Consider the following 24,771-nt stretch of genomic DNA (forward strand, 5'->3'; position numbering starts at 1 on the left):
ATATTTTTTTTTTTTTCTAAGTAATCCCTACACCCAATGTGGGGCTTGAACCCACAACCCCAAGACCAAGAGTCACATGCTCCATGGACTGAACCAGCCAGGCATTCCAAAGAATGATTTTTATTTTTTATTTTATTTTATTTTATTTTTTTTTAAAGATTTTATTTTTATTTATTTGACAGAGATAGAGACAGCCAGCGAGAGAGGGAACACAAGCAGGGGGAGTGGGAGAGGAAGAAGCAGGCTCATAGTGGAGGAGCCTGATGTGGGGCTCAATCCCATAACGTCGGGATCACGCCCTGAGCAGAAGGCAGACGCCTAACCGCTGTGCCACCCAGGCGCCCCTAAAGAATGATTTTTAATAAAACTCTGTAGCTACTTAGAGCCAAACGGTCAGAACAAACAAACAAAATCACTAAGGCAAACAAGCAAACCATCACAAATTGTACCTTGTTATCCTTCAAGGTGTAATGACATAAGCTTTGTCTTTGTCCAAATCTTTTTGGGATTTCTTCTGAAATCTTTTCTGGATCAACAGCAGGGAAATGTGCCAGATCTCTCTGAATCTGGGTAATGGTTGCTGGACAGTTCATTTCCCGTAACCAGGCTGCACTATCTTCCAAAGGACAGTCACAGTTTTCATGGTAAACCGGCCCTAATTACATACAAGTAACAAAATATCACAGTAACAATTTCACTCAGTGTTCAAAACACCTAAGAAATATCCATTATATGGCTTTATAAATACCGTTGTTTTAAAAGTATGTTACAAATTACCTTTTAAAATATATGGAGATTTGGCAACATGTTGACCTTGGAATTTAACTTCTACCTTCAGATTTTTGTAGCTTGCATACATTCTGTATCTTACAATGAAGGACCCATCCTTTCTGTCTAAAACCTGGACTCCAACTCTAGTGAACTGCTCTTCCGGTGCCGAGATTTTAATTTGGAACACGTTTTCACCTGGAGAAGATGTGAACCTGCCATGGGAAGAACAGCGGGACATAAAGATTATTTCAAGGTACAAATGCACAAAGATTATGCTCTTCAGTCTGTGAGCCTTACTGTTTTCCTCCATACTCTCCCCCTAACATACATGGTTGCTGCTTCTCTCATATGCTCATAGTACCAGAATGAATGTGATAGATCAGAGATTTAAAAAAAGAAACAGAGGATGACAAATCTCCACAATAACATAAACATTTCATTAGAAAATTGCAAGGGAATATGTAAAGACTACATATTTACATAAACATAGAACCCACTTATGCATTCTATATATAAAAATATTCTTATCAACCTACTATTTATTTCATGCACCTAGAAATTTGCCTCTAAAGATAATGACCTTTTGAAAAATTTCAATGATTCTTTAAAGAGCAGTATTATAAATCATGTTCAGCGTGGGCAAAAGCCAGTAGGTTGTGTATCATCTAAGTGACAATGTATAAAAGTCTTTTTTAAATGACTGCTCTCTCTATAAAGATTTTTTTTTTTTTAAGATTTTATTTGTCAGAGAGAACACAAGCAGGGGGAGTGGCAGGCAGAGGGAGAAGCAGACTCCCCACTGAGCAGGGAGCCCGATGTTGGTACTTGATTTCAGGACAGCATCATGACCTGAGCTGAAGGCAGACACTTTTTTTTAAAGATTTTATTTATTTAACAGAGAAAGAGAGAGTGCAATCAATGGGAGCAGGAGTGGGAGAAGCTGAGCACGGAGCCTGATGCGGGGCTCGATCCCAGGACTCTGGGACACTTAACCAACTGAGCCAGCCAGGCACCCTGCTATGAAGATTTTTAAGATGGTATTTAGTTCCCCCAATTGTTATAACCAAGTGACAAGATTGATAACACCCCCCCCCCACTTCGGAAAACTTCTTGGAAGTTTTTCTTAAAATACCCAAGATTTTTTTTCCCCTACAAAATATACATGGTCAGCATCTACCAATAAAAAAAGACAATCATTTCAGGATTATTAATTCTTAAACTAAGTTTTAAGTTACCATTTTAATTGTTGGAATTCAATGGAATGAAATAATGTTCGTTACAAACCCTTAGGAGATTCACACTTTGATACTTTCCCTCTCAACTGTAAAGTTTCAAATAGTGCTTCATTTTTCTTTCTGAGTTTCAAAACATGCTTACCTGCAGATGTCTCCCTGAAAACAGAGAGCAACACCAGAGAAAGATGAACCAGCCAAGTTTTTAATAACTGGGTCTACATTCCTTACAACAGCTTATGCAAAAGTAGGCGGAAATAGTACTTCCAGCAAAGTGCAGGGGCTTTGTCTCTCCAGTCCTGTGTTGAGTTCCTATCAAAATAGCCAGAAGAGGGGCGCCTGAGTGGCTCAGTCGTTAAGCGTCTGCCTTCGGCTCAGGGCGTGATCCCGGCATTCTCGGTTCGAGCCCCACATCAGGCTCCTCCGCTGGAAGACCGTTTCTTCCTCCCCCACTCCCCCTGCTTGTGTTCCCTCTCTCTCTGGCTGTCTCTATCTCTGTCAAATAAATAAATAAAATCTTTTAAAAAAATAGCCAGAAGAAGAGCTAGTCTGGAATTATTTCTAAAGAGAAAAATTGATTGGAATGGGGAAAGACTGTTAAAACCAGATGTGGATAGCATCCAAATATCCTGGAATTTCAACTGCTGTGGAAAAAACGAGTTCTTGGGCGGATAAAACTTAAAGGGAGAAACAGAGTACATTTTAACTGCATTCCAAAAGAATTAGGGAGCCGTTTCTCGACTTACTTATTTCCTGATGTATCCACCGCCTGAATGTAGAAATAGCGTGCGGGAAGGACAACAGCTGCCTTTAGCCCGGGTCCCCATACTTCGCTCTTCTCTGGACTCAGTTGCCTCTCTCCGCCGGTCTCGGCAAGTGCTGGCACTGTCCCCAGAAAGAAGCAGTAAAGCAACAAAATGCTGAACATTTACAAGACCGACTCTCAAAATGATCCACGGATAAATGAAGTGTAAGAGGTGGTCGGAACCAGCCGCGCCTTGGGCCAGGGCAAGTTGGCGGATCACAGCAGCAAACACGACTCCAAAAGGTGTCCCTTGCTGTGCAGGGCAGGCGCGCGGGTCTCCACTTTTCCCCCAGGAAAATCACAGGCGGAGCGCTGGCTTTTCCAGCTGAAGGATGCCAGTCGTTTCGCTCAGTCGAGCAGGAACCACGCTACTCCTCTTTCTCGGGACAAAGATAAACTTATGTTGCTCCTGCAACTGGAGCATCATTGGGGGCGAATCGGTCTCAGGTTCCAGCCCAAGGTGCTGGGCGAGGGGATTGGCCCGGGTGGCGGCCGGGCTGAGTAAGGCCTTTTCCGAGTGGATAGCGCCGTGGCGTCCGTGCTCAAAGGCTTCCTGGGACTTGTAGTTCGCGACAGGACTAGCGGAAATCCTGCCGGGTTTTACCACCTCTCACTCATTTATTTACTTTGCGGTCACCGCTCTGAGAGAACAGTTATATACTAGATGCCCAAATAGAGTGGCACGCGGGGACAGAGCTAAGATTAAAAAAAAAAAAATTGTCACCATATCCTCCGCACGTGCAGAGGGCAGGTATAAAACGTTGAAAGGAAGGTGTTGTCAATGGTATCTGACAACTGGTCGCCGGGCACAGCCGTCCAGGGCGCTGTCCCCGCGCGCTCCAATGGGACGAGAGACGCCGGCCGCGCGCGGGAAGCTGTGATCCGGATCCGGTGCCAGTTCTGCGGCGGCCGCAGCGAATCGACCCAGCCGGACAGGCCAGAGGTATCCGAGGCTGTGGGGAGGTGAGGATGTGGGTGTGGGGGGGGTGGCGGCCCGCCAAGCTGCGCCCAGTGCGCGGGTCCCTCCACCTGGTATCCGCGCGCCGCCGGCCGGGCCTGCTGCCGCCCGCCCGCTAGGGACGCTGCCTATGCTGCCTGGGTGGCCAGGGGCCACCACCTCTCCCGAGCCCCGGGGCCGTCTGAGTGGAGGCCGCCGCATCCGTACCCGTCCTCCTCCCGGGAAAAAGTGGGGTGAAGAGCTGGTCCGCACGATGGAGGAAGTGTTAGGAAGATAAGGCACGAGTGCTCTCGGGAACAAAGCCTGATTTGGAGATGCCCGCGTGGATACCGGTGGCTCCTGCCCGGCGCGGGTTTCCGCGCCACGCAAGGCAGGGCCTGGCCCGGAGCGTGCGGCGGCCGTCCCTTCTTCCCCGTATGCCCGCTCCGCGGCCAGAGGGTCGCCAGGAGGGGTCACGGTCAGCTCCGGAATTGGACCTAGAGCCTCCTGCTCTCTCTCCCTTTAATCTCTGGACCCTTGCCAGCTGCCCCGAAAACCTAGAGGGGCCGGGTGGCTCCGCCGGCCAAAGCGGCCCTGGGTGGAGGCCCAGGAGGGGCTTTTCTGTTTTCTATTTTTTGCAAGTGTCGTGAGTATGACCTCAACTGGTGCATTCAAAGCTCTAATCGGCCGCTCCTCCTTGGCCCGGGGGCAGTAACTGCCCGCGTCCCACCCGCCCTCGAGCCTCGGGCGCAGGGAGCGTCCCCCAGCCCCCGGGCTGGTTGGAGGTGGTCACTCCACCAGCCTCCGCCCGCTCCCTCTAGCGGCCAACTCTGGCTTCCGGCCTGGGAGGGAGGGGGACGGAGGGGCCCGGAGGCCTCGCTGCGGGGGACTGGGACCGGGGGACGCCCGGCCCCGGGGAGCGCTCCTGGGTCGTGGAGGCCGCCGGAGCCACGCAGGCAGAGAGCGCGGCCTCGCTCCTCCGCTCCTCACCACACATCGGCTCCGCGCGGCGGGGATCCGCCTGCGAGACCGTCGCCTCGGTCCCGGCGGCTTCTGAGCCCCGCGGCGCCGCGAGCTTCGCAGAGTAGGACGGGGGGAGCTCCGCTCGCCCGCCCGGGAGCCTGGGTTGAACGCTGCCGCGGCGCGCGGGAGAACCGGGTATCCTTCGTAGGCCGGCGGCCTCAGCCGGGGGAGGGGCTCGGGTCTGACCCGGCAAGGGGCCCGGAGCGCGGGGGGCGGACACCCGGGAGAAGGACCGAGAGCTGACCCGCTGGGGCTTAGCGGGTCTGGCCCAGCCCTGGGGCGCGTATTTCACCGTCAGTAAGCCGCTTCCAGGCTCCTGCGTCTCCGTGGCCTTCCATACAGAATAGAGATCATAATCGTTGTCCTATGGGGGAGCCTTTGCTGAAGACACTTCTTAAGATCTTCGTTCCCTAAGCAAACTTGGTATTTAAAAATACGGATTGAAATACAACGCAAAAAGGATGTAGGCTAGGCGATGAATATTGACCTTAAAAAATGGAACGTTTATTTTATAGAACAATTCGTTCTAGTGACTTTTAAAAATCGTTACTCTAGCGGCGCATTTTATATAATTTTGTTCACTCACAGTTAAACAGTACTTCTGTTGCTTGTGCCGTGGTCGTAAGAATACATCCTTAAATTGAGCCTTAGGTCCTGCAATCAATCTTTGTAAAGTATTAATACAGCATCGCCTCTCTGGAAATTCAGTTCTCACAGATGAGAACCGGGGAGGAGAAAAAGAGCCCTCTTGGCTAAAAGTCCAGATCCTGATTCCTAAGGCCTCTCCTAGTAAATCCTCCTGGAATCTAGGCTTCTAATCCGGGGCTTAAAATAATGCCTGGAATGATGTAGGCACTTAAAAGTAACCATTTGTTCATGAGACTTTCACAAATGCCCATCTGTGAGGATAATCCCCGCAAGCCTTGTGAAAGAAAGGTACTGAGTATGTACAGTGTGACCTAGCCTCGTTTGGGGAGCAAAGAAAGAATCCCCCAAAAGTGACATTGAAGGATATGGGCAGTACAAATGGGAATTAACCAAATACAGGAGGGTGAGTAGGAAGGGGGAAGAGGGATGAGGTGGAGATAAAGAAGTAGATCATGGGGCCAGACAAGGAGTTGGCTTTTTTCTAAGAGCAGAAGGTTTTAGGAAGGGGAGTTATATTATCATTCATGTGTCCAAGCTTTATTTCCTAATATCTCTGCACAGGCCAGATTTGAAATGTCAACCCCAGGGCCCGGCTGGTGTTGGTGGTGGTCCCAGTGCTAGGAGTGGGGATGGAATTGGGAATGGTTTGCAAAAATAGGAACAAAAGGAGATACAAGATAGGACAAAACGTGGGAGCTGCAGGCTGTTTAGTGGGGGGACAAACTGCCCCTCTGTATCTCAGTATTTCTTGAGGCTACAATTACAACATAATACAGTAATTGCAGTCTCTAATGATTCTGTTATCAGTAATAACTTGCGCTCAGTACACTTGTGGGAAAGCCTGGGGACGTGATAGTAACTAGCACCCTTAGCCCCAAGGGCTCCCATTGACACGGGGAGAACAGACATGCATCTGACAGAGAAGGAAAGAAACTCCAGCAGTGTTTGGGTCACGGGATTTGGATAATTGTCATTTTCTGTATAATATCTTGGTATTTCACAATATTTTTCTATCATTTGTTTTACTTCTATGATAAAAATCTAGAAATATCACACTATTTTTGAAAGAGAAATTCCATAAACAAGGTTCAAATGAGGACGTTTTTAGACCACTGTTGGCTTTTATTGACAATCAATATAAAATATGTCCTTCCGTTGACGATCTTCACTTTTTTTTTGTAGAAGTGCAACCAAAGAGATCCTTCTTGTTCAGTGACCGTTATTTAAAAGCAAACAAACTCCAAACACAAACAAAACGAGGTTGTTAAACTTTTTATTAACCAAGTGCTATGTTCTTTCTTGTCTTTAGCTTCCAGAAAGCTCAGCCCCACCCTTTTTTTTGCTCAAATGCACTCATTTCCTTTTGTCTTTGTTTTTGATAAGCATATTCTATCTATGTTCCAAGTCAAGCATCCTTCATCCCTACACTGCCACACAGAAGTTGGGCCACGGGCACAATTCCATTAAATCTGAGAGGGAAGCTCTGGCGAAGTAGAAGCTAAGCTGGAGCTGTAGAGATAAGGGTAGTGCCTGGAGCATTTCTCTCTCCCTCCTCTACCCCCTCCCCTCCCCCACCCCTAGACTGACTCCAGCACCCTTGGGTCACCACCCCTTACCGGGACCTATGCTCTTTTTCACGCCTCACCTACCACAACCCACCCATACAGCCCCAACGCCACAAATAACACCTACCCCTGCCCACCATGCTGACTCTTAGAGAAAGACACGAGGGTCACAGATCAGTAGAAAATTCTCTGTGAAGTTCCTCTGCTAAGAATCAGAGAAACTGACTCCTCAGAAAAGCCCAGTTTGGTCTGTGCGACCTGACGCACTGACCTCTTTGCATCTTCCTCCAATGTCACCATGATGCCAGGAGATGAGGAAGAAGGAGAAGGCAGAAAAGCTTCTGGTCTAGAGATCCGTTACAAGCAGTCCTAGGATTTCTTTTCTTTTCTTTCTTTTTCTTTTTTTTTAAAGATTTTATTTATTTATTCGACAGAGATAGAGACAGCCAGCGAGAGAGGGAACACAAGCAGGGGGAGTGGGAGAGGAAGAAGCAGGCTCATAGCGGAGGAACCTGATGTGGGGCTTGATCCCGGTACCCCGGGATCAGGCCCTGAGCCAAAGGCAGACGCTTAACTGCTGTGCCACCCAGGCACCCCCAAGCAGTCCTAGGATTTCTTGAAAAAAGATTCCGAAATAATACCATTGGGAGTTTCCGTCTTCCGTGGTGAAGCTCCAGCCAAACCGACCTTCCTGCAAAGAACTATAAATTCTGCACCAATTACTAGAAAAATTACTACCTGAAGGTTTGAATAGAGGGAAAGCATTCCTTAAAAATGAAGAAAGTGGAATCTTTTCTAGGATATGTGGAGTCCTCCTTGTAGTGAGCTCTGTTGCCTGAAATTACACGAAGGACAGGCATTACCTTTACTGGTTTCTCCTCACAGACTTGAGCGATCATGGCTCTTGTGGCCATCAGTCTTCTGTTATTTCTTATTGCCTTAGTGGTTTTTGTCATTCAGTATTTGTATGATGGGTTTTGTAGAATCATTTTTCGGTAACTTATGAAAATTATTCTCGTTTCTAGTTTTTTAAATAAGTGAATGGGCAGAGATATTAACTAGTGAAGGTCAAACTGGTCACCCGGTGTGGGTTCTGTCTCTCGAGCCACATCGCTAGACCCCTGAGAAGTGGACACACTCACCCTGGCACCTGCAACGAGGACCCTCCTCTACCACCTGTAGTGGGCTGACTCATCAAGGTCTTGCTTTTTTTTTTTTTTTTTTTAAAGATTTTATTTCTTTATTTGACAGAGAGAGACAGCGAGAGAGGGAACACAAGCAGGGGGAGTGGGAGAGGAAGAAGCAGGCTTCCAGCGGAGGAGCCTGACGTGGGGCTCGATCCCATAACTCCGGGATCATGCCCTGAGACAAAGGCAGACGCCCAACGACTGCGCTACCCAGGCGCCCCAAGGTCTTGCTTTTGTCTAAATCTTCAGCTTCCTCAAATGCCCTTGGTTGCTTTTTGAGCTGTTCTCTGTATTCTTCCCCAAAGGAATTGGTGTAGACTTGAAAATCGGTTTTTCCTGAGACTGATCAGAAGTTAGTGACTACTAACTATAATTGATTGTGGTGATGACTGCACAGCTTTGTTGAGATGAAATTCACACACCATACAATTCACCTGTTTAAAATCTCCAATTCAGTAGCTTTTAGTATATTCACAAAGTTGTGCGTTCATCACCTCAATCAATTACAGAGTATGTTTACTACTCCAAAAAGAAACGCCGTTATCCCCAACCTCCTCCTCCCTCCCAGCCTTAGGTAACCCATTAATCTAATTTCTGTCACTAGAGACTTGCCTATTTTACATTTCATATAAATGGAATCATAGACTATTAGGCTCTGTCATGACTGGCTTTATTCATTTAGCATAAAGCTTTCAAGGCTCGTTCATGTTGTAGCATGGGTCAGGGCTTCATTTATTATCATTGCCCCAAAATATCCCATTGAATGGATATACCGCATTTTATTTATTTTATTTATCCATTCATCAACTAATGGATTGTTTCTCCTTTTTGGCTATTATAAATAATGCTGCTATGAACATTTGTGTGGATATATGCTTCATTCCTCTTAGATGTATACCTTGAGTGAAATTGCTTGATTATATGGCAACTGTGCATGTTTGAGGAACTGTTTTCCAAAGTGACTGGACCATTTTGCATTTCCATCAGAAGGGTATGAGGGTTCCAGTTTCTCCACATCCTCAACGATCCTTTTTATTATCTGTATTTTTGATTAGAACCATCCTGCTGGGTGTGACATAGTATCTTGTTGTGGTTTTGATTTGCATTTCCATGATGATTAATGACGTTGAGCATCTTTTCGTGTGTTTATTGGCCATTTCTACACTGTCTTTGGGGAAGTGACTATTCAGATATTTTGCCCATTTTTTTAGTTGAATTCTTTTTTGTTACTATAAAGCATTATTATAAAACAATTTTTTAATAAGACACATGGCCAATGATTGTGGCTGTAGGTCTATAGTAGTTGTAAAATAAATATTTATTGAATGAAGGCACGTGAAATGCTTGATTCCTTTTTTAATGCCTTTGTAGTGTCTGGTGGATTGTTGATGTTTCTTTCTCCTCCCTCTTTTCTTAGGAGCCCATCCTGCAGCTCTCAAGTTTCTGTAGAATGCTGTGAACAATTGTCACAGTTGCTTTTCAAATCATAGAAAGAGTTGCAACTTCTCCTTCTAACAGAACTTTTATAGTTGCATTCAATGCCTAACATTGCAGAAGCAGAAAGGGCAAATGATTCTGGAAATGGTGAGCACAAATCCGAGAGAAAGTCTCCTGAAGAGAATCTACAAGGTGCTGTCCAGTCTTTCTGCACTCGTGCCTCGGGGGCACCTTTGGGTCCCAAAGGAGATGGTCATTATCCGTGGAGCTGTCCGGTGACCCACACTCGGGAGAAAATTTATGCCATCTGTTCAGACTATGCCTTTCTCAACCAGGCAACCTCAATCTATAAAACTCCAAATTCAACCCGCTCTTCTTGCCTCCCTGATAGTACTTCATCTGCTGGAAATAATCCATCAAGATACATTGGCATCCCAACGAGTACATCAGAAATCATTTACAATGAAGAAAACAGCTTGGAAAACTTATCCAATAGCCTGGGCAAGCTACCTCTTGCATGGGAAATCGATAAATCTGAATTTGATGGGGTGACCACAAATTTGAAACACAAATCAGGTAAGGAAGGAGGCTTGAATTTCACATGTGAAAATAATCAGAAAACAATATATCTTGTTTAAGCTTGCCATTAAACACGGTTTCCTTTTATAATGATGAACAAGGAACATTGCTGTCGTGTTGTCTGTCACTGTAGTTAAAAAATAACTTTGGGCAGAGGACATTTAGTTCATGAATGCGTTACCATTGGAAACTTCACACATAGCCTGTGCATTTTGAGAGCTTTGAAAAATCTAAGAATGCTGTAAAATACAGGTATTGCAGATACGTATATGGTAGCTTAGAAATGGTTAATGAGGTTGCTAGAATAATATACCACTGTTCTGTAGTTTTGCAGAGACATGAATTCATCTTTCCAATTAAATGTTTGGTTTTCTTTTCTATCATATAACATTGTGGCTTTTTCTTGTTAAAATGTTTGAGCAGCCAAAGGGTCTCCAGGTACCACTGAGTAGGTCGTGTCCTGCACAATTTAAGAGGGTGCTGTTCACCTCGGGTGCAGAACACAGCCTCACAATTGCAGTGCGCTGGCCCCCTGTCGCAAGCTACTGCTTTTCACTTCTTTTGAACGCAAAGTAATACAGGATTTTTATGTGGTAGGTATTCTTATCCTCATTTTATAGGTAAAGAAATTGAGGCTCCGAGGGGATAAGTTGCTTGTGGCAAGTTGATAGCTAGTAAGAGATAGAGCTCGGATCTGGGCGTCTTGGACCGTTCTGTACGACCGCCATACTTGTGCATTTGCGAGTTCAACTTGCTTCACAGAACATGTAAATTTGTAATTCTCGGCATGTTGGGAGGTTTGACTCTGTGTCTGTTTTTTATGGGTGACTGGTCTGTAAATTTTTGGTAGTATCTTTTTCACATGTTGGCATTAGGGCTGTGCCGGTCTCCTAAGGCAGGTTGGGAAGTGATCTCTCCTGTTTTCTGAGGGCTTTTCAGAGGGGTATTAAAAATCTCTAATGGTGATTATGGAGTTGTCTTGATTCCCATTAATTCTGTCAAATTTTAGTGTGTCCATTTTATCTAAGTGGTCGGTTTTGTTGCCATAAAGTTGTTGCCTCTTTATCCTTCTAATACCTACAGGGTCTTCAGTAATAACTCCTCTTTCATTCCTGATACTGGTCATGTATGTTCTCTCTCTCTCTCTCTCTCTTTTTTTCTGGCCAGGGTGCTATCAGTTTTGTTTTTCAAATAACCAACTTTTAGCTTTGTTAATTTTCTCAATTGTTTGTTTGCTATTCTGCTGAATTTTGCTTATTATTTTCTTCCTTCTACTTACTTTGGGTTTACTTTGTTCTTCAACTTTTTGATTCAAGACTTCTCCTATGAGCATTTAGTGCTTTAAATTGCTCTCTGAGTTCTGTTTTGGCCACAGCCCACGACTGTTGATACACTTTATTTTTATTATCATTTAATGTGAAGTATTTTCTAATTTCCCTTGTGATTTCTTCTTTGATATATGCGTTACTGTTTAGAACTGTGCTGCTTCATTTCCAAATTTTATGGGGCTTTTGCTAAATGTTGATTTTGAATTTCATTCCATTGTGGACAGAGCACAATGATCTCAGTCTTTTAGAATGGGCTGAGACTTGTTCTGGAACCCATCATACAGTCCACGTTGGTGAATGTACCATGTGCATTTGGAAAGAATGCCTGCCCGTTCTGTTGTTGTTGGCTGTAGTGTCCTATAAATATTTATTGGGTCAAAGTGTTGGAGAGTGTTGGTCACATCTTCTGTGTTGCTACTTAATTTTTGTCTTGCTCTATCCATTGCTGAAAATGGGGTGTTAAAAATCAACTATGATTGTTCTCTTTTCTGAATTTAATTGTTTATTTTTGCTTCTATGCAATTTGAAACGCTATTATTAGGTGCACACACAATTATGATATTAATTTCCTCTTGTTGCATTGACCTTTTTATCCTTATGAAATGTCCCTCATTATTCCTTGTAATATTTCTTGTTCTGAATGCGACTTTGATGTTAATCTAACTACAGTGTGCTTTCGACTAGTGTTTGCGTGGTATGTCCTTTTCTATCCATTTATTTTCAACTTGTATCTTTTTATATTTAAAGTCCATCTCTCCTACTGAACCATAAAAAATGATGAGATTTCACCATTTGGCACAACATGGATGGATTTAGAGGGCATCGTACTAAGTGAAATAAGTCAGACAGGGATAGCCAAATACCATATGATTTCACTTATACGTGGAATCTAAAATCCCAAACTAATGAATAAACAAACAAACAAAAAGAGAATCAGACCTATATATACAGAGAACAAACTGATGGTTGCCTGGGGTGGGGGTGAGAGGACGGGCAACATGGGTCTGAAGGGGAGTGAGAGATACAGTTTCCAGTTATGGAATGAAACCTCACGGGAATAAAAGATACAGCACAGGGAATATAGCCAGAGATTCTGTAATTGTGTTGTATAGGGACAGATGGTAGCTAGTTTTGAGATGAGTATAACATCTAAATTTGTGGTATCACTACGTTGTGCACCCGAAACTAATGTACCATTATGTGTCAACTACACTCCAAAAGGAAAAGACATGATTCGTCTTCATCTTGATGAAAATTTTATAACTGAAAAAAAAAAAAATAGAGTACATCTCTTAAAGATCGCTTTTAAGCATATTCAATGAATTACTCGTTTCAGGTATTGTATCTTTTGGTTCTGAAATTTACACTTTTAAGATAGTTTTTGTTTCCTATCTTGGATTTGCTATCTTTTCATTCATTCCTGAAAGGTTGTATCTATCTCATAAATCGTAGTTATAATATCCACTTTAAAATCCTTATCTGCTGGTTTTAAGAGCTGGGTCATCTCAGAGTTGGTCTTATTTTTTTTTTTTTCCTGGAGAAGGTGTCACATTTTTCAGTTTCTTTACATGTTCAGTAATTTGGGGTTGTATCTGAGGTATTGGAAATGTTGTGGTGATTTTGGATTCTGGTGTATTCCTCCGAAGAGTGTTTTATTTTAAGTTTTTCATTTGTTTGTTTTTAATTTTAGCGGCAATGAATTTGGTTTGACTAAAATTGCAAATTTTGTCTCTGGAGGACATTTCAAATATCTGTCCAATTTTTTAAGCCTTAGCTGTGCTGTTTGGGGTCGGCTCTGTGCATGCATGGTTCAAGGATCAGCCTAAGATTTGGGTCAAATATATACATAAAATTTGAGTCTCCCCTTTTCTGGCTGTCTTATTTCTGGGTTGCCCACCCACCTCACTTTCCAGTGACAATGATTACCCAAAACTCTGTCCCATGGTTCCTCAAGTCAAAAAGATGGCAGATATTCTACTTGTATTTGCCATCCTCAGACCTTTCTCTAAAAGACAGTGTGGTGAGTAGAGGTAGGCGTGTATGTATGTATATTTCTTTGGTATTGGGGCTAGATGGGTGTGTTAGGGGTAAGGTGAGGAATGGAAGAAGGAATATGACAATGACAAGGGAAGGTGGGCAAAGGTTCCTGGAGTTGATGAGATGGGGAGACAGAGGGTTTAGGTGTTGATCTGTTATGTTCCCCTCTCAAACTTAGTTTCCACTTTGCCAGAGCTTTCCTCTCTTGAACTGAATGGAATTTTGCCTGTGGGACCGGCTCTTCTTGTGTGGGGATTTCATGAAGGGTGCACATTTGGAACGCACACTTATTTAGCCCAGGGGGTCCTGGGAGTAAAGTAGAAGGGGACTGAGGGCAGGCTCAGGTAAGCCTTAGAGGAAGTATGCGGGTCCAGACCACTCTGGGGGCTGCTGGGGTCACAGATTACCATGCTTCATTTGCCTCTAAGATTTTAAGTGGCTGGGAAAACTAGGTAGGGCATTAAAGCATTATTGGGCAATGAAGACATGGGAAAAAACATTGAAAAGTAGTTTTCCCATCTTCTTACTCTCTAAGATCTATTTTATCAGTGAAAAGAAACTTTTCAGAATGAGACTTAACTCATGTTTGCCAGTGGTTTTTCAGCTCTGTAGAAATTTTGTGTTCTCTGTGAAGACTTAAAGAGAAAAGCTTGTTTCTGGATATTGCAGTGTTTGTCATTATGACATCTTTTTTTTTTTTTTAGTTTACTTAAATTCATTTTTTTAATAATAATTTTTTATTATGTTTTGTTAGTCACCATACAGTACATCCCTAGTTTTTGATGGAATGTTCCATGATTCATTGTTTGCGTATAACAGCCAGTGCTCCATGCAATACGTGCCCTCCTTAATACCCATCACCGGCCTATCCCAATCCTCCACCCCCCTCCCCTCTGAAACCCTCAGTTTGTTTCCCAGATGTCATTATGACATCTTACAAAAATCAGAGAAATCCCCTGTGTCACAAGTTCCTGAGTTCCGGTTGGTTTGGGTTTTATTATAGAGCATTTTGAATGAATGAAACAAGCCCTTTTCCATGTCTGTTTTCTAGGCATATATCTATATAATCTATGTTTTATAATTATGCATAACTCATAAAAATAAACATTAGCTTTTATTTGACTTTTATAACTGATTTATTTCATTGAAAATCTAGTAGGTGTGAGAAGTCCTAAGTATTTGCGCATAGCTGTCTGAAATGTTAATGCTATTTCAGTAACATGAAACTTGAATGGTATTTATTAACATGTATTTTAAGGTTTTTATTTAGATTTGTTAGTTAACCTACAGTGTTATATTAGTTTCAGGTGTACAATATAGTGATTCAGTACTTCCATACCTCACCCGGTACGCACCACAAGTGCCCTCCTTCATCCCCATCACCTAACTCACCCATCCCTTCTGGTGACCATCAGTTTGTTCTCTATCGTTAAGATTTTAATTAAATAATTTTCACCGGAGTAATCCATTAGCATTATTCAGAAATAAAAAGTGTAAAAATTAAACAGTGCAAGGTCTCATTTCATTTTTGTCTTCTTTTTGTCTAGTTTCCAATTCCCCTCCCCCTTAGGTAGCTACTATTATTTGCCTTATGTGTCTTTGGAGAGATTGGTGTGTGTGTGTGTGTGTGTGTGTGTGCATTTACCCGTAAGTGCATGTGTGTGTGCGTGCGCGCGCGCACACACACACACACACACACACAGAAAGGAGACTTTGTTTTCCATTCCAGTTTCTGGTGCTAAAGTTGCATTTTAATAATGTACGTGTGCTCATCATTCTTAATTCATTTTGTGGCCTCTGCAAGGCCTGCAGCTATTTTTAAATGTCACATCATTGCGTTATTGGATCTAGTGCTTTTACTTTCCTAACCGAGTTGCATTAATGTGCTTTTATTGTTTTGTAGAAAGGATTCATTTTTGGAAAGTGGCCTTGTTAAATATTTTACTGTTGGTAATTTGATTTTCTAAATCAAAGATTTTGTGATTGAGTCTTTTACTAGCTAAGCAACTAGATCAGGAATTGGAATATGAGAATCTGATATGAACTAACACTCATGGTTGCTTAAACTTGTTTTTATTCTCTCTCTTTAAGCCAGGGGAGTATTCTTGAAGATACATGTATTCTTCAATATGTTTGCAAGTATTTTGAGAACTAGTGGCATTGCTTTTTAGTTTTGTTACATAATTAGTTGTATTGCCATGGTAGTTTGTTTCATCTTGAGCATTTTGCTTATTTTGTATTCTTGTGTTCTAGGCAATGTAAAGAAGCAAATTTCCAAGAAAAAAACTTCAGATAAAAAAGGAAGACATCAAAGGGAGTGGCCTCAGTATTCCCCTCTTGAAGATATTAAGCAGCGGAAAGTATTAGATCTCAGAAGATGGTAATCTCTTAAAATTGACTTTTTTCCTTAATCACACAATACCATTGTCGTACTGAATAAAATTAACAGTATTTCCATAGTATCTGATTGCCAGGCTAAATTTAGATTTCCCAGATTTTTCTGAAGTGTCTTCACGCTTGGTTGTTCATAGTGGGACCCAACCATGAGCCACACCTTGCGTTTGCTTGTTGTGGCCTATATGCCTCTCTTAATCTAGAACAGTCTTTACCTCACTTCTCTCACCGTTTTTTTTCTTTTGTTTTGTTTTTTTAATTCTAGGAGATTGACTTCTTAAAGAGACTTGGCCAGATATCTTGTAGAGGGTAGTACCTTTTGGATTTGTCTAATTTTTTCCTTTGCTAGTTGTCTAAATTATTTCTATAACCTCACTATTTCCTGAAAGCTGGAAATTAGACATAAAGACTTGGTTTAGATTCTGGTTGAACATTTTAGGCAAGAATACTGCCTAACCGTGCTCCCGTGTCCTCTGTATCGCATCACATCAGAAGGTACATAGCGTCTGGTCATCCAGTATTAGATTTTAAGTGATCACTGGATTTCGGTGGTGACAGCCTAGCCCACATTGCCAAGGTTTTTTGTTCCCCTTCTGCAACCATCATGTAATCAGTGGCATCAGGCTAATATCCTGTCTCCATCAACTTTTCGCCTGCTGGTTTTAGCCAAACCTATTGATAATTGTTGTCTGAATCCTTGTTGGCTATCATTTCTTCTCCTTTTATTAGGTGATATTGTTCTAATAAGAAGAAATTTCACTCATCAGCTGGGGCTATTTGGTTTCCTTAGAATACAGTTCTTATTCTAAAGAAAAAAATGTTTAATTAATGACAGCTTTTAAATATTACTAGTCTACGATTTGAGGTTTTAGAAATTATTTGTATGATGCTTAAAAAATGTTAGATTTTATCACTTATTTATTTATTTATTTATTTATTTATTTATTTATTTATTTATTTATTTTTAAAGATTTTATTTATTTATTCGACAGAGAGACAGCCAGCGAGAGAGGGAACACAAGCAGGGGGTGTGGGAGAGGAAGAAGCAGGCTCCCAGCGGAGGAGCCTGATGTGGGGCTCGATCCCAGAATGCCGGGATCATGCCCTGAGCCGAAGGCAGACGCTTAACCGCTGTGCCACCCAGGCGCCCCTAGATTTTATCACTTATTTAATAAAGATTGGACCCTTTACTATGGATTGAGAATATAGAGATGCATAAAACATGGTCTTTGTTTTCTCAAGGTTTAAAACCTAGGTGAGAAATGGGAACTAAGCAGAAAAATATAAAATATCTCAGGCAAGCTGTCAGATGATGGGTATGAATAAACTGCCAACATGAGAGGAGGTAATGAGGAGCTCAGTGTTATGAGAGGCTTCCCTGAGGAGCTAGGTCTTAAGAGAAGAAATCCGAGGGGATGGAGGGTCCAGAGGTCTTTGAATGGGTGGTAGGAGAGTGTCTTGCTTGTTGGTAATGAAGATTAGACAAGCTTGTCTGGAGGGAAGCTCAGAGAAGCTAAGAAACTTGCCCAACAGCACATGCTGAGTAAGTAGATTTTGTATTGAAACTGAAGAGAGCCAGACTCCAAAGTTTGTATTCTTTCTTTGTAACACCTGTCGTGATCTGTAGCTTGGATCCAAGGCTAGGGATTCAGCTTTTTTTTTCTTCTGACGTAGAAAGAAGTCATTGATGATTTCTTAACAAAAGAGTATTTTACAAAGATAAACTGATAGTAATAAGTATATTGTGTTGGAGAAAGACCCTAGAATCAAAAACAGTGATGTTAGTTTGGAGAAAGGCTTTGCCCATTTTTGCTTCTAATCCCTTGGATTTAAGATATGTTTTAACAACAAATTTGGATAATTGTATTTTAATAGTATAACAGGTGAAGCTATAAAGGCCTGGATGAAGAAAGATAGACGGGAGAAATAACCTGAGGGGAAAAATTACCAGGATGACAAGTTCATTTCCCACTGAGAATATTACAAGATTAGGGCTGGAGTGGAAACACCCATAAGAAATAGTAGAAAGTCAGTTAAAGTCGTAGGCTGGTCACGAGCAAGACCTGTAAAACAAGTTTGGATTGATGAAGAAATAGGGACAATCTGAAGGGTGCCTAGGGTTGACTTAAGGCTTTGTGAAGAGGTGTTTAAGATGGAAGGGAGAGATTTAAATATGACAGAATAAGGTCTTTTTACTCCATTCCTTCTCTCTGTCGGGGAGGTAGATCTCCCCTGCCCTTCAAGGTTCTTCTAGCTGGACTTAGAATCAAATTGACATGAGACAGATTAACAGGAGAAAATAAAATTTAATAACGTACATTTAGGGAATCCACAAAGACATGGAAGTTCCAAAGACAATGAGGTAACATGAAGCTTATGTGAGCTAGGGAGAGGGATAGGAGTCTGAGGATACAAAGGGGAGGAAGGCCATTAGCAGGAAGGTGAAAGGAGATGTTTTGAAAAACAAAGTTTGCCCCATTATGCAGATAAGTTTCTTAGGTAAAGCGGAGTCTCTGTCAGTAGCTCTCTTCCTGGTAAAGCAGGCAGTTGAGGGGGAGGTAAAGAGCTTTTTTCGAATCTGCTGGGTTTGGATTGCTTTTAACTCAAAATAATATTCATGCCAAAGTGGCCCATCTTGGGGTGGCCTGCCCTTGGCCCCTACACCTCAAACCCATGGAAATAATAAGAAGAAAATTTTAAAAAATAGGGAAAAACCGTCTTCCCTCAAACAAAGAAATAGCAACATCCCTAAACCATAGGTTTTAATTCAAGCTTCTCAAATCCTGTGCATCTGGACCAAGAGAGAGAGGACACTAAGGGCTGCACAGACTACTGTGGGCCTCAGACAGCACAGTTCCTAATGTTTGTGTGCAGTCCTGAAACCATCTGGTGACCCTTTGGTTAGATCCAGGGGTGTGAGCAGCTGCATCGGTGGAGAAACATTGGAGTCCTTGGTGGACATCCAGTCCAGCACTACAGAAATGCAGGTAGGGGCTGTGGAAGGAGACCTCCTTGCTGAGCTGATTGCCACTCCGTTATCTTACCCCCTCATTTCCAGCCAAGGACAGTGCCTCTAGTGAATTGCTGGGAATGGAGTGATGGCAAGAGTGGAACAGAGGCCACACATTTCCTGATTTCAAAACATTACAGAGCTACGTAATCAAAACAGTGTGGTCCTGGCATAAAGACAGATATGTAGACAAATGGGTCAAAATAGAAAGTCCAGAAATAAACACTCATGCAAATGGGCAAACAGTCTTCAGTAAGGGTGCCAAGACCACAGAATAGAGGAAAGACAGTGTCTTCAGCAAATGGTGCTGGGAAAAGTGGATATCCACCTGCAAAAGAATGAACTTGACCCTTACTTTTCACCATACACAAAAATGAACTCAAGATAGATTAAAGACATAAGTGCAAAGATCTAAAACTATAAAACTCCTAGAGAAAACATAGGGGGAAATTTCATGACATTGGATTTGACAACGGTATCTGAGATATGACACCGAAAGCGCAGGTAATAAAAGCAAAAATAGACAAATGGAATTATGCCAAGCCTTAAAACTTCTGTGCATCAAAGGAAACAGTCAATGCAATGAAAAGGCTTCCTATAGAATGGGAGAAATATTTGCAGATCATATATCTGATAAGGGGCTAATATCCAGAATATGTAAAAACTCCTACAATTCAACAACAACAAAAATATCAAAGAACCTGATTAAAAAATGGGCAAAGGCTTGATTTGACATTTCTCCAAAGAATATGCAAATGGCCAACAAGCATACAAAAAGATGTTCAATATCATTAATCATCAGAGAAATACAGATCAAAATTGCAATGTGTTATTACCTCATACCCATTAGGATGGCCACTATCAAAAATGCAGAAAATAATAATTATTGGCAATGATGTGGAGAAATTGGAGCTTTCGTGCGCTGTTGGTAGGAATATAAAATTATAAAATGCTACAGCCCCTATGGAAAAGTATGGAAGTTTCTCAAAGAGTTAAAAATAGAATGTATGTTATGAGCCGAATGTTTGTGTCTCCCCACAATTCATACATTGAAATCCTAACCCCCAAGGTGATGGTATTAGGAGGTGGGGCCTTTGGAAAGTAATTAGGTCATGAGAGTGGAGCCCCCGCGAATGGGATTAGTGCCCTCTAAGAAGAGACAGGAAGAGGGAGCTTGCTTCCTCCTCTCTGTCTCTGCTCCATGATGTGAGGATACAACGAGAGGATGGTCATATGCTAAACAGGAGGCAGTTTCTCACCAGACACTGGATTTGGTGGCACCTCGATCTTGGACTTCTCAGCCTCCAAAACTGTGAGAAATAAGTGTTGTTGAGGCTACCAGGTCTGTCGTAATTTGTTATAGCTGCCTGCGCTAAGGCACGGTATGATCCAGTAATCCCAATTCTGGGTATATACCCAGAAGAATTGAAAGCAGGATCCTGAAGAGATATTTGCATACTATGTTCATTGCAGCATTATTCACAACAGCTGAGAGGGGAAGCAGCCCAAGTGCTCATCGATAAAGGAATAAAGAAAATGTGCTGTATACCTACAATGGAATGTTATTCAGCCTTAAAATAGAAGGAATTCTGACACATGCTACAACATAGATGAACACTGAGGACATTATGCTAAATGAAGTAAGCCAGACACAATAGACCAATAATGTGTGATTCACTTTAAAAGGTACTTAAGAGTCGTCAAAGTCATAAAGACAGAATGTAGAATGATGGTTGCCAGTGACAGAAAGATCAGTACTGTAGATTCCATTTTTATGAAGTGTAAAGTAGTCAAACTCATAAAAATGAAAAGTAGAACAGTGGTTGTCAGAGGCTGCGAGGAGGGGATAAAGGGTGTTGTCCAGTGGGTGTAGAGTTTCAATCTTGAAAGATGAAAAAGTTCTAGAGATCTCTTCCACAACAATATGAATATAGCTAACATTACTCAGCTGTACCCTGAAAAGTGGTTGAGATGGTAAATTTTATATTGTGTTTCTACCAAAATTATAAAAAAAAAACAAAAATGGGGGGCAGATTTGATGATGGGGAGTCGAAGACAGCAGACAACTCTTCAGTGATAATGGGCTCTATTCAAGGATGAGTAAAAATCATAGCGAAAGCAACTTGATATATGTATATAAAAGTTGCAAAAAACAGGGACAGCTGCGGAAGGCATATACATCTTTGGGAGAGTTAGTCTAGGAAGTAAAGTTAAAATTCAGAATAAGCCCTTTATATCAAAAAAGTTGTTATTTACACAATTTCTCAAAATGAAGTCAAAGAAGAGATTATATGACAACAGAAGGAAATAATTGACATGCCCTTGGAAAGAAGTGGAGGGAAAAAGAAAAAAAGTCATCGTAGAGGTGAAAACCACATTAGGAGCAAGGAAAAAAAACCCAACCCAGTGAAAAACATAATGAAGTCAGTGGTGAGCCAGTGTGAGGAAATCGCACAAAACTCACATGGAAAAGAACAAAGACATAAAAATGATTAAAGAACAGATAAGTATTGGGGCGCCTGGCTGGCTCAGTCAATGGAGTGTGTGACTCTTGATCTTGGGGTTGTGAGTTTGAGTCCCACAATGGGTGTAGAGATTACTTTAAAATCTTAAAAAAAAAAAGAACAGCTAAGTAAGGATAACAGACAGAGGCTCCTAATAGCATCAACTGGTATTCTCGAGGAAGAGATCAGAACAAATAGAACAAAAAAATAATTTGAAGACACAACTGGAAGGAATGTTCCCAAAATAAGGAAAGGCTAGAGTCTGCAGATTTGAAAGGGCAAATTGTGTCCCAGGAAAGGAAAATCGATACAGATTGATGAGCACCAAGGCATGTTCTAGCGGGGTTACTGAAGTTCAAGGAGTACTGGGCGCCCCGGTGCAAAACCAGTTGTACGAGGGGAAATTATCCCTTTGGTCTCGGTCTTCACCATGGCAGCACTGGCTGCCAAGCTACAGTGGAGTCATGTTTCTCAGGAGAGAAAAAGTCACCCAAATGTCACATTCACATTGTCATTCGAGTGGGGAAGCAAGACTCCCAATCATGTGAGAATTCAGTGACTATAACACTCATGGCTCTTAGCCTTCAACAAGGAATGTAAACCACCCAAGATACTGGAGGGGACAAGAGGAAGGGAAAGCAGTAGGAAACGAGTCATGTTGACTGCTAAGTCCATCTGTAGGAAATATAGTTGCAGAACAGAACGTTGGTGGGAACTATGAATACCTGAGCACTTACGGAAGTTAGCTTTGAGTTCCAAATGAGAGCTCTGTAATGCCAACGCTTTCTCAAGCCAGGATCATTTCTGTGGGTAGGAGTTCTTTTTTAAACAGCCTTGCAAATAGATATAAACAAAATCATTCATAATATGTTCCCTGGTTTTTTCTTTTGTGGATGTAAACCAGTTTGTAGTCTTTGGTGGAGGATGATGAGTATATGAGTTTCCCAGGGCTACTAGAACAAAGTGCCGTCAACTGGGTAGATTAAAACAACAGAAACTGTCTCATAGTTCTGGAGGTTGGAAGTCTGCAGTCAAGGCTCTGGCAAGGCCAGGTTCCCTTTGAAATGCATGGGGTAGAATTTTTTGCGTCATCCTATCTCCCAGTGCTTTGTTGGCAGTTCTTGGCATCCCTAGGCTTGCTGCTGCGACACTTTGGCCTCTGTTTGCGTTCCCCCGCCCACCCATGTGTCTGGGACGTCGCTTGGCAGGCATTCTCCTCTCTGTGTGTCCTTCTCTCTTTTTATAAGGACACCAGTCATCTTGGATTAAAGGCCCACCCCTACTCCAGTGTGACCTCATCTTAACTTGATTCCATCTGCAAAGACCCTGTTTCCAAATAAGGTTGTATTCATAGGTACCTGTAGTTAGGACTTCAACATTTTTTTAAGGGAGATGTAGTTCAATCCATAATAATTCATGTATTATGTGGCTACATAATAACCATATAGTTAAGTGACCAGAAGTTAAATTAAGTGACCATATAGTTAAGATAATCATCTTTTGTATCTTTGTCTTAAAGGTCTTAGTTCAGCCTGTAGACACAAGGGTCGCTGATTTGTATATGCACTATTAGGCATATTATATGTACCTATACAAATATACATACGTGTATCTGTAATTTTTCTTTTTGTAATTAATTTTAAGGTAAGACTAAAACTGTGTTTAGTGTTAAGGCTTATTTCTCCTTTTTGTTTTGGCCACTGTTAGCATCTTTATTAGAAAGCAGTTGGGAGGTGCACCTGGCTGGCTCAGTCCATAGAGTGTGTGACTCTTCATCTCGGGGTTGTGGGTTTGGGCCCCACGGTGGGTGTAGAGATTCCTTATAAAAAAAAAAAAAATCAAAAAAAAAAAGAAAGCAGTTGGGAAAAGGTAATTTGAAAGCCAATACTGTTTCTTTGTTTCTTTCTTTTTTTTTTTTTTCTGATTTAATAGTCTGCTTATTTTTCTCCTCTGTTCACATTAGCTGCAGTCACTTCTCTTGACACGTGACAATTTGGAAAATTGTCTGGATTACTCAGTGCAACGAAATTGTGCTATGGAAGGATTCTGTGTTACGCTTTAAAATTCTCTGGGACAATGAAATCATTGCTTCTCACCCAGGGGTTTTAGTTGGACATAGTGGTGATAAATGGATGTTTTTCAGTCTGAGTTAAGAATCTGAAAAATTGATACCTGGGGACACTGCTTTGTTTCTCCACTATTTTTGAAGTTGCAGATAATCATGTAAGCAGCTGAATTAGGAGCTTACACTGAGATTTTAGTAGTTGGTGTCTACGTTTAGAAATCATTATTTTTTTTTCCGTTGGTTTAGATAACATCTACTTTAACTAGTGGTTAGTTAAACTTAGCTAACTTTATTAAACTGGATGGTTTATTGTTATGCCTTTATGATACATTTAATAAATATAAAAATATTTTAAGTGAGTAAAGATTTTACATTGGCTTAGATGAGTGAAGTTTTCATTACGCTAAACATTTAGTTGCCATGAGTATTATATTTCTATATGTATATTTTGTGTTCATTCAAGTGAAGAAAACAGTCTTTTGTTTTCTCAGGTACTGCATAAGCCGACCACAATATAAGACTTCTTGTGGTATCTCCTCATTAATTTCGTGTTGGAATTTTTTATATAGCACAATGGGAGCTGGAAGGTAAGTATGTTAATTTATTGGTATCCTTAAATTCCAAATTCAGAAGTTATTTGGTATTGCTTTTCTGTAATCGAAGATTTTTAAGAATAAGTTTTTCATAAATTGAGAAAAATATTGCTATATTTTATTAAAAGCCTTTAGCTAAAAATAATAAGCATGCATTATTTATGACAAAATAAATATTAAAAATATAGTTGATCTTTGAACAACACAGGGGTTAGGGCAGTCTAAAATCCACATATAACTTTTGACTCCCCCAAAACTTAATGACTCATGGCATACTATTGGCCACAAGCCTTAGCAATAACATAAACAGTAGATGAACACATATCTTGTGTGCTGTATGTATTATATACTGAATTCTTACAATAAAGTAAGCTAGAGAAAATGTTGTTAAGAATATCATAAGGAAGAGGGGCGCCTGGGTGGCTCAGTCGTTAAGCATCTGCCTTCAGCTCAGGGCCTGATCCCAGGGTTCTGGGATTGAGCCCCGCATAGGGCTCCCTGCTCTGCTGGAAGCCTGCTTCTTCCTTGCCCACTCCCCCTGCTTGTGTTCCCTCTCTCGCTGGCTGTCTCTCTGTCAAATGAATAAATAAAATCTTAAAAAAAAAAAAGAATATCATAAGGAAGAGAAATGCATTTAAAGTACTGCATTGTATTTA

At 41.7% G+C, this 24,771-nt stretch overlaps 2 protein-coding genes across 2 annotated transcripts in view; one reads left to right on the forward strand and one right to left on the reverse strand.

Annotated features, from left to right (window-relative positions):
* POGLUT2 (protein O-glucosyltransferase 2) overlaps positions 1 to 3,208 on the reverse strand; it is a 12,348-nt gene extending 9,140 nt beyond the window's left edge. The window contains exons 1-3 of the mRNA XM_008684984.2: positions 2,750 to 3,208; positions 778 to 983; positions 450 to 655 (exon numbers count right to left, since the gene is read on the reverse strand). Coding sequence (XP_008683206.2) covers positions 450 to 655; positions 778 to 983; positions 2,750 to 2,931 — 594 coding nt within the window. The 5' untranslated portion in view covers positions 2,932 to 3,208. The remainder of the gene's footprint in view (positions 1 to 449; positions 656 to 777; positions 984 to 2,749) is intronic.
* A 313-nt stretch (positions 3,209 to 3,521) lies between these two features.
* The window catches only part of LOC103657553 (DNA repair protein complementing XP-G cells), a 76,445-nt gene continuing 55,195 nt past the window's right edge, over positions 3,522 to 24,771 (forward strand). Inside the window, exons 1-4 of the mRNA XM_040624416.1 lie at positions 3,522 to 3,751; positions 9,586 to 10,181; positions 15,803 to 15,929; positions 24,014 to 24,109. Of these exons, the coding sequence (XP_040480350.1) occupies positions 9,707 to 10,181; positions 15,803 to 15,929; positions 24,014 to 24,109 (698 nt within the window). The 5' untranslated portion in view covers positions 3,522 to 3,751; positions 9,586 to 9,706. The remainder of the gene's footprint in view (positions 3,752 to 9,585; positions 10,182 to 15,802; positions 15,930 to 24,013; positions 24,110 to 24,771) is intronic.

This window comes from Ursus maritimus, unplaced genomic scaffold (assembly GCF_017311325.1).
Source record: "Ursus maritimus isolate PB19 unplaced genomic scaffold, ASM1731132v1 scaffold_10, whole genome shotgun sequence".
NCBI lineage: Eukaryota > Metazoa > Chordata > Mammalia > Carnivora > Ursidae > Ursus > Ursus maritimus.